Source organism: Musa acuminata, chromosome BXJ1-7 (assembly GCF_036884655.1).
Source record: "Musa acuminata AAA Group cultivar baxijiao chromosome BXJ1-7, Cavendish_Baxijiao_AAA, whole genome shotgun sequence".
NCBI classification, from domain to species: domain Eukaryota; kingdom Viridiplantae; phylum Streptophyta; class Magnoliopsida; order Zingiberales; family Musaceae; genus Musa; species Musa acuminata.
In genome coordinates, this window is record NC_088333.1 from 4,029,815 (window position 1) to 4,039,920 (window position 10,106).

Below are 10,106 nucleotides of genomic sequence, written 5' to 3' on the forward strand. Positions count from 1 at the left end.
TATCTTCTATCAGTAAATATTAAGATAAATGAGGTTAAACGTTTCACTTTCATAACTATAAGAATTTCAATATAAATTTTTTAAACCTATAGATCTAAGTATAATTAGCACGGCTTGAGATAGTTCATTTCCTTTCGTTTTGATTGCTTATGGGCAAAGTATGTTCTTACCCAAATATACTTCACAGTGGAGTCCTTGCCTGCCAACGGTAAATAGTTAGTATAAGACCTATGTTAGAGATTAAAAAAAAAAGTGGATTAGATTAGGCTAATTCTAATTTGTGTTTCCTTGTCGGTTGCTCTTTATTTGGATCAGCAAACAACATGTGTCCTTTGACATGTATCTTATTCTTAATACATATTAAACTCCTCTAGACGAGATAATCTAATTATTTCTAACTTTAGATAGTCATCCGCCGTGAAGGAAGAGAGCAAACGGACACATAATAAGCCAAAGGAGGATTAGTGCCTTAACCAAACGTCTTGTAAATTAGTGAAATCATTATGGTTGTTGAATGTGTCCAATACCTGTTCCTGAGTTTTGTATCACCAATGCTTCATTCTTAACCTCTTTCACATCACAAAATATATGGCACCTGCATTAGATTAACATGATAAATGTCAAGTCTCTTGAGCATCATCCTAACTTATAATGGAACGGAAATAATGGTTCTTACTGACGTAGGGGGATTGTTGTTTCTTGCATGCCAAGGCTCCATATGCGTGTCCAAAAGCAGCTATAGGATTAGCTGATGCGTGAATCCTTCCTTTCGATACCTGCTTCCTTGAACAGATCAAAAGATTTGGATCGAGAAGGTAGCCCCTGATGACCCTTTTGCTGCATTGTAGATGAAAGGATTCATGTCATGTGTGATGCAGATCAATAAGAACAATAATAGAAATAAAAATCATGATGATGATTTAGGCCAACAGGCAATTAGCAGATGTGGCCTGTCATCAAGTTGGCAGTATCAATATCAAACCAGGTAGGTGATGGTGTTCATTTTCCTGAGCTAAGATTCCAACCACTGCATCCCCAAGGCACACACGGAATATTACCTCTCTCTCTCTCTCTCACATTTTTTTTCTCTCCTTAATATATATGTATATATATTCAGATCAGGGCATAGTGGTCTTTGACATGTGTGCACAAGGTGTCTCCTAGGAGGAAATGGATGGAAACTATGACATTGAAATCATTAGGGTTTGCTTTGGGAATGAGACTTGGACTTTGGTTGGCTCAATTATCTCTCATAGTTGTATTGATTGGGTCCATTTTGATCCGACACACTATTTATCTATTGAAGATTCCAAACTTACATGCTTCCATAAGAGCATGTAATTGTTTGTCTCAAAACTATTTATCTCCTTCATCCTACCCTCAATTTTTTCTCATCTTAATTGTCTGCTTGTTTTAGTCAAATTAATCTTATGGTATGTATTTTTTCCTAATTCAAAACAGATTACTAATCAAGCTATAAAAAAAAAATGGAAAAAGCTTAAACTTTTGGCATTAAAGTTTAGAAGAAACTTTTGTGGCCTTCTTTTGGAGGAGACACTCATGGGAACTGTGAGTGCAAGCTGTTGCAAGAGCTCAGAAAGTAACAGTTGTTGAGTGAATGCAGAGTACCATGTATGATCAAGGCAGCCTGCTGTTGCTGCATGATCTCAGCAGATTCCCAAAAGAAAAATTATGAGCCATAATACAAAGACTATATGTACTTCTTGTCCAATGTGGACAGTGTCATCTTAGAATACACAGCTCGTGAGGCTGCTGAACAGGTGAACATGTTGATGCCAACATTGCTCCTTTTACCTGTCTAGTTAAATTTATATATGTATGTATGTATATAAATCTATCTTATTATCAATTACAAAAGGCTCTTTGACAGATATGTAGGCCATATTTATTTATTTATGTAACTAAAACCAATCAATAAGTAGAAATGACTTTCTTTTGGAAGGATAAAATGATGCTCAATGGCATGCATGCAGTTTTAAAGTGATGTGCTAATCTCTACATCTACATGATAATATGTAGGATATAGCTTTCAGATTCTCACATCTCAATCATTTATTCATCACATCCTCACATCCTTTGTGTTTTTATGTTGGTCAAATCAATTTTATGATGTCTTTCATTTCAAAATTGACAAATGATTAAGATAAAAGGTAAGAGTAAGATGTGAAAAAACAAAATCAAACATTCAATATTTTCTATGAATTAATCTACCAGGATATATATATAAAACAAGTACTAGCTATGCTGAAATAGAGCATAACTCTTATCCACATGGAGGTTTTAGATTTGAAACATTCATGAATGAGTCTAATTATATATTTTCTAAAGAAATAATCTTGTTATTGTTCCAACTCATATTTGCCAAAATTAGATATGGTATTTGGCAAAAAAAAGTTAAATTAATTAAGGATTTCACTTAGAAAGAAAATGTTTCATATTAGTTTATTCTCTCTTTCTCTCGCTCTCGTCTCTTGTAACTGCTACATGATCAATGTGAATTGACATGCTAAATAGCATTATACCTGCATATGGGTTCTCTATATCCCTGTAATTAATAGTGTTCCCTCTAACCTCCCTCACCTTGATGCTTTCTATCCCTTCCTCTTGTTCTTTGCTTATGTAACTGCAATATGATCTGGGTTTTTGTATCTAAACCCCACACATATACCTGGTCTCCTATTCTCCGTGAAAAGTGTCCCTATCCTTCCCACTTTTAAGATAAAAAAAAGGAAAAAATCAACCAAGATTACCAATATAGATCCTATTTCTTCAAACAGCGAAAGAGAGAGAGAGAGAGAGAGAGAGAGAGAGAGGAGGAGGCAAGGGATTCAAACTGGGTTACTCACCTTGGTTTCGTGATTTGGATCTCCTACCCATCCTGCCGCTACTTTATCTTCCCCACTTCCGTCGGAGACCTCCTCGAGACTTCTTTCTTGCAGAAGAGGGGACATGGGGAGGCCGCCGGCACCTCTTCCTCTTCCTTGTAGTTGGATCCTTGGCCTCTTTCTGTTCATGTCTCTCGCCGAAGCCGACGCCGAAGGGTCTCCGGCACTGTCCCCCCTCTCCTCCCTTCGAAACCAGGCCTTTCCTCTGTCCTCCTCGTTCCTGGCGCCAGCACCTACAGGTACTCCCGTTCGTGGTCTCTTTGGTGCTCAAGGTTTACTTGGTTCGGAGTTCACCGGGTGTCGGCGTCGACTCCCTCCATCTTTTTTTTCCCTTTTCGACTGAGAAAGATCCCATTTTTCCTTGTGATCTGGTAGCTTTAGATCATGGCGTTTCAAGATCTTGTCTCTACGAAGCTATTCTGAATTTTATTCCATCTTTTCTCTCCTGCATCTTGCATCAGAGTGTTCAAGTTCCATTCTTTTCTTGCTTGGCTTCTCAGTTCCTTCGTCCTCTCGATGTTCGATTGTTTTTTTTCCTCATCCGACTCGAAAAATTAAGTTTTTTTAGAGATCAACGTTCAATGATGGTCTTATTTTTGGAGAGCAGTGATGCAGATCCACCATCACCATTACCACAAAGAATTGACCGTAGCAATCGTGCTCGCCTCCGTCGCCGTTATAGCAATCATATCATCCACTTTTTGTGCTTGGTTCTTTTGGCGGCGGAGCCGCCAAATGCTCGACTCCAAAGACATCGAGAGTTCAGGTTTGTTTTCTGACATCCTTAGCATATACGAAACCGTGGAAACTGTTCTCTTTGGATGTGTATTGCACTCTTGACAATTCCAGCATCCACACAACGCAACAGACGCTGCTGGTGGACTCACATTTGGCCCAGTCTTGAGCAAGTTGAACTCCTTCAAGATGACGAGCAAGAAAACATTACTGCCAACCATCGACTATGCATCGCTGGAGTCGGCAACCAACAAATTCAGCGTGAGTAATATCTTGGGGGAAGGAGGATTCAGCCATGTGTATAAAGCTACCTTCAACAGGGAGGTTTTTGCTGCAGTGAAGAAACTAGATGGCTGCGGGCAGGATTGCGAGAGAGAATTCGCGGTTAGAATCTCAAGTACCGTCGTCTTTCTCGACCTCGGTTCCTGTTCTCTAGTTTGATTATATGCCTTGACTTCTACCAGAATGAAATTGATTTGCTCGGAAGAGTTCGGCATCCCAATATAGTTCCTCTTCTGGGTTACTGTGTTCATGGAGAAACCCGGCTGCTCGTTTACGAGTTGATGCAAAATGGATCTTTGGAAACACAGCTGCATGGTACATTTCTTATTGTGTTCCAGTTGGAATGGCATGAAGGCAGAAATCTTGAGTGTCTTGTTTGTTTTATATCTGCAGGACCATCCCATGGATCAGCTTTAACTTGGCATCTTCGCATGAAGATTGCACTTGACATTGCAAGGTTTAGATCTCAACACGGCTTCTAAATATCATTTTTTCCCCATGTATTAATCATTCATATGATCTGGCAAACAGAGGATTGGAGTACCTTCATGAGCATTGTAACCCACCGGTGATTCATAGAGATTTGAAATCATCCAATATACTCCTAGATTCGGACTTCAATGCCAAGGTAAATGCAATCTTTAAACAATTTTTCTTAGCATCTGCGTCATCTGCCATCTTTCAGTAATGAATTGCTTCTGGTTACAGATTTCGGACTTTGGCCTTGCAGTGCTTAGTAGAAACCATAACAAAGGCACTTTAAAGCTTTCCGGCACTCTTGGATATGTAGCTCCAGAGTACCTTTTAGATGGTACTCGATTCCTCTTGTTCTGTTTCTGTATATTTTTCTTTCTCCTGCTAACCACAGGTGTTAATTTGATGTCAAAACATAGCAACTGATATTGTTAGTGATCGTACTAAGAAACCAGAAGCTACATAATGGATGTAGGACAGAAATAATTCTGAGTTCTTTCAGGTAAGCTCACTGAGAAAAGTGATGTCTATGCATTTGGAGTTGTGCTGTTGGAGCTTCTGATGGGAAGAAAACCAGTTGAAAAGCTGGAATCATCTCAGTGCCAGTCAATTGTGACTTGGGTATGCCAGAAATACCAGCAAGTTTTTGCATCTATTCCAAGACAGTGCTCATTGGTTTTACTTGTTTGTCTTCAGGCCATGCCCCAGCTCACTGACAGATCGAAAGTTCCAAATATAGTAGATCCAGTTATCAGGGATACAATGGATCTGAAACACTTATACCAGGTGTCTTTTCCTCTTGATTCAATACTTCCCATAAGCAGATTTTTGTTTCCTCTAACAAAGATGGTGGCATGGATCAGGTTGCTGCCGTTGCTGTACTCTGTGTCCAGCAGGAACCTAGTTACAGGCCATTGATCACCGATGTGCTTCATTCCCTCATTCCTTTGGTGCCAGTAGAGCTCGGTGGAATGCTAAGAGTTATACAGCCAATACTGACTACAAATCAAGAATAATCTGATTATGGATCAACACGGTGGTACGGCAATCACCTGAACGTAGCAAGCCTGCTACCACAGCAGTTTCTACTATGGGTTTCTTTCCCTATTCTCCCAGTTCAAGTGTCTTCGATTACCTGCAAAAAGCTTTTCAGTTTTTGACTTCTTCCAGTGGTAAAGTTCAGAGGGAACAGCTTGAGAGGAAAAGTCTTTTTTTCCTTGAGACGTGTTGTAAAAACCAATGTAGATTTAAATTTTTGCACTCAGGAACAAATTGGTGCCTGCCAGATCTAATTAATTTGAATATGAATTTCACATAACAAAATTCAAGAAAGGTCAAACTATCATACTCGACATTCTTGATTTGTTGGATCAAAGAGTCTCATATTAAAAGTTTAGCAATTCACATGCATATGCTTCGAATTGGGCAAACACCCATTGAGCAATCTCCCAAAGTCACAAGTGAGATAATTTAACCTGAACTCAGAAGTTGGAATCTTTTCTATTTGGCATCTTGACATTTAGTAATCTCCAACTATAAATCTGGGACCAAGTGTGTTATAATAGGCATATTGATAGTATCCATGACTCAACCATTTAAGATTTGCTGTGCTCACTGCTACTTCGAGTGAAAACAACAGCAAATTACAAGTCTAGCAAGTTCTGAGATGTGAAGGTTAATGCTCTAAGTTACCAATTATTTTATATTTTTTGTGACAATTTTCTATTGATGGAGAGATAATTATCTATTAGGATTCCTCTTAACATACTGATTTTGTTATGTCAGAGGGAAAACATGTAATCACATTGAACTTCTATATCATTCATCTTGATACTCGAAATTTAATAGTTGGCTAAGCTAGTTGCTTTATTATAAAATATTGCTCAGATTTAGATTTAACAAGTCCCTCATCAGTGAGGCAAAGACAGTGCCATATGTATCAATTTGCAGAGAATAATTCAGCAGTCACAGTCACAAAATAGCTGGCACAAAGATTGGTTGATTGGTTGGGGGATTGCAGTCACAGCCATATATTCATATTGAACCTTCAATCATATTGCTAGTAGACACTATGCAGGGTCTGATTGGTTGAGACAATTGTCCCCTATTGTTCAGATGTAGTTTGTGTCCGACATCCACAATGTGCTGAACCCCTTTAGGTAAAGGCAGGCATACTTGATTGGCTTTGGAAAATTTAAAGGTTCATGCACCGAAACAAAACAAAAAGCAGTGCTTTTCTCAATAGTGTATCGCCCCACCTGCTTGAATAGTAGTCAAGTGCAGGCATCAAAACACGTGTGCCAACCTTTAAACTGACTACCTGGTTGAAATGCTAGTAAAGGACAGTTCTAAATGCATTAGCTAATGAATGGGTAAACGGTGAGATTTACCTTTGTGTGTGTGTGTGTGTGTGTGTTGATCTCCAAAGCACAGGTTGTATCCTCTTTGTGAAGCAATGCATTAACTTTTCTGTTTGGAAAAAGAAAGAAGAGAGATATGGCGACATTATAAGTTTAAAGTAAGTACATTTTTCATCTGTCATTTAATCCTTATGTTACCTGTTCAAGAAAAATTAAAAGTACCAAAAAAGGTGGAAGTGTGTTTCAGTCCTTAATTATCCCAATATAAACAAAGGATATACCTGAATATTATGATTTAAATATCATGTAAGGCTGATTAGGAAATATTTCATATGAATCTCAATGGCTATTCTAGTTTAAGCTTCAAAAGATTGAGATGATTTAGCTCCTTGGAAGGTCAATATAATTATTTAACCTTTGCTATTTGCTGACTATTGACATAATCCAATAGTTTTTGTTATTACCATTTTAATGATTTATGCGATTGAAGTTGCAGTCCAGTGCATAAGCAATTGGGCAATTAACCAAGAAAAAGACTGTAGTAACTACAAATGTTTAGGAATACCTCCCTGCTCTATTTCAAGTGATTGTCCAATCATGCGATTAGTCCCTCGCTCTTTTGTTTGGTTCAACCAACCAAAGAAAACGAACACGCGTCCCCAAAACCCTAAGAAGAAGGAAGACGAGGAGTATGACCAACCAAAAGCTACAAGAAGAAGACGAAGAAATAAGGCCAATCGAAACTAAGCTCAAGAAGGAGACACCTGATGGTGTTGCCGCTCCTCATACGGATCCATCGAGGGATAGGGCGGTTCTGGCCAATCGTCTTGTGTTTCGGCTACAGAGATCAGCAAAGGCGAGAAGGATTACAACGCGGTGGAATCCATAGAGAAGTAATCGAAGCCCTAAGAGAGGGGAAGCGATACCATCTTTCCGGCGTCTGGTGTTCCTGTCGGTGAATGCCGTGCAACGCAATCCCTCGCGACGACGAAGTGGCGGGATGTATGGAAGCGCCTTTCCTTTTATACGGGGAGAAGACTGGGAAATTTGGGTGATAATTGGGCTTCTAATTGAGCATATTGGCCCAAATTTATCTGTTGGGTTTATTAATGTAAGCCCATTTTCCAATCACAAGCTTTCGCTAACTTAGATGTATATCCCTTAAATCATTATATTTCTTGCATATATTTATCAGATTATAGAACTTAATCGAACAGTTGTTTAATTAGATTTCACTTTATGTTGACTAACTAATATCCATTGCTTATCACATTTGTATAGGCATTCGTATTCATCATACACAAATCAATGGCTGGATGTCCATTATCATACCGACACAATTTATAAAGCATTTACAACGACATCGCCTTGATAAGCAACTGCGAAACTTCCTTGGCTGGCATCGTTGACCGAGAAGTCAACAGCACGTGTTTTTGACCTGTGTTCCGAGAGGAAGTTTCGTTCGGGATCGATCGATCGGTGTGTCCAACTCGGAACTTCTTCTTCCGAATCAAACTCAGTCTGTGGATTGGTGGATCGTCTACTTCAACTGATAAGAACAGAAACCAAACTTTTGGCATCACCTCAGTCATCTCGAGGAGCAGAGAGTTAGCTAGTTCGCAGGGGAAGCATTTTCCCGGAGATGGCGGTGGCCAGTGCAGCCTTGAAGGCTGGATCTTCCGACAACGAGAAAGCCATATGCTCCACCAAACTGCGCTGGAACTCCTGCGACTCCATCTCCGGTTGCGATCCTGATGACTTGAGGTCAGGTGCTGCAGTATTGGGACGCAGACTGGGAGCTCCAGGCCGAGAACGCAGGTCATGGTTGTGCTCGCCTTCGTACGTCGCCACTAAGATCGACGTGTCCTCCGCGCTCCTCTGCACCTTCTTCTTAACTGGGCAAGAAGGGGCGAAGGAGCATCTGAAGTAAGCTCTTGGGCATGGATTGTCTCGGGTCACCTTCTGCCCATATTTCCTCCATTGATACCCATCTCTCACGACCTAAAGACCCGAAGAAGATGTCGGCTTCGATCCAGGAACATGAAAGAAAGAAGAAGAAAGAAAGGTTGTGGAACCTACGAGGCTTGTATCAGACGGGTCGGAGCGGACATGGAGCTTCCAGACCTTGGGTTTACAGTCGTCTCTAACTCGCTTGCAGGAGCCTTCGCTCGACGTGCTCTCCATATTAGCATCGAGGCTCTCGCTCTTCCTCTTTCCCGGCGGCGAGTTAGATCGAGACCCTCCTTCGGGGGGAGGGGTGTTCATCTGCTCGATCAGCTGTTTCCGAACCGCGCTGTAACTGGCGATCGTGGCCGCGAGCACTTCACTCAGCTTCTTGTTCTCTTCGGTTGCCAGAACGAGCTCCGCCTCAAGAGCCTTAATCTAAGAGACAGAAGGTGGCACATCATCAGAACTCCGTAGCATATATAAACTCATCAGCTAATCGATAAGAACTCACAGCTTTCTCGTTTTTGATCGACACCTTCTTGTCGACATGCTTGGATTCCATGGCCGAAACAGCTTTCTGCACAACCCATCAAGAACAGACTAATCAACAAAATGAATCAAAAACTGTTCAGAAAGAAGATGGAAGACCGATTGCACTCACCGGAGAATCGACAGGAAACGGGAGCAAGCCGACGTTGAGGTCGAGATTAAGAGAGGGGCAACTCAACCAACTTGACCCCATAATAAAAGTAGGAGGCAAGGTAAGGTGGTGACTAACTAATAAACCTGTGCTTCTATGAATGATAACAGGTCTGAGAAGTGGGAGGGGACGGATTGAGCACTATAAATAGATATAAAACACCTTGGAATCAGAACGAAGAACTCGGTCAAGAGTTGGAGCTATCATCATCATCCATGAAACGTGCACGCTTGTCGTCATGGGCAGGCCCCGTTGAGGGTTGACAGAGAGAGGGAGAGAAGATGACTGGGGATGCATGAATGGGTGGAAGACTTGGAGGAACGATTAGGACGGGTCTTCTAATACCGACGGAGAAAAGGGAGACGGTGGGATGTCGGCCGTTGCCATGTGAAGAAGTCAATCCAAAAAAAGGCTAAATAATTGGAGGGGAAGAACGAAGACTTGTTGACTTCCACCGCCACCCATTCATGGCCGACAAGCCTCAACTGAGGTCATCGCAGGATTGCAAACAGTATCAGCATTTGGAGCAAGATATCATACATAGATGCATTCCTTGATGAAATATAAGTTGACCATTGCCAAGTCAGTTTTGCCAGCTCGATTCATTGTGTTGTGGTAGATCAACTAACAAGCTATATAACAAGATAAAGAGCTACATTTGTACCTTTAATTTAAGCTAAAAAGACATGATGTTGCATGCAC

At 40.7% G+C, this 10,106-nt stretch overlaps 2 protein-coding genes and 1 long non-coding RNA gene across 3 annotated transcripts; 1 reads left to right on the top strand and 2 right to left on the bottom strand.

Moving 5' to 3' along the window:
* Positions 1–272: 272 nt before the first annotated feature.
* Positions 273–3,007, bottom strand: LOC108953446 (uncharacterized). Its single transcript, XR_001979183.2, has 3 exons — positions 2,868–3,007; positions 681–837; positions 273–595 (listed from the first exon to the last, which is right to left on the bottom strand). It is a non-coding gene; the product is annotated as an uncharacterized LOC108953446 (long non-coding RNA).
* On the top strand, positions 2,971–5,413 carry LOC135678321 (probable receptor-like protein kinase At1g80640). Its single transcript, XM_065190961.1, has 10 exons — positions 2,971–3,145; positions 3,514–3,672; positions 3,775–4,025; positions 4,106–4,238; positions 4,317–4,380; positions 4,455–4,551; positions 4,632–4,734; positions 4,900–5,018; positions 5,094–5,183; positions 5,261–5,413. Exons 1-10 carry the CDS (start codon positions 2,971–2,973, stop codon positions 5,411–5,413), a joined length of 1,344 nt encoding a protein of 447 aa, XP_065047033.1.
* A 2,641-nt stretch (positions 5,414–8,054) lies between these two features.
* LOC135678322 (WRKY transcription factor WRKY28-like) lies at positions 8,055–9,529 on the bottom strand. Its single transcript, XM_065190963.1, has 4 exons — positions 9,366–9,529; positions 9,216–9,281; positions 8,837–9,139; positions 8,055–8,758 (listed from the first exon to the last, which is right to left on the bottom strand). The coding sequence occupies exons 1-4, from the start codon at positions 9,444–9,446 to the stop codon at positions 8,366–8,368; spliced, it is 843 nt and encodes a 280-aa protein (XP_065047035.1). The 5' UTR covers positions 9,447–9,529; the 3' UTR covers positions 8,055–8,365.
* Positions 9,530–10,106: the final 577 nt, after the last annotated feature.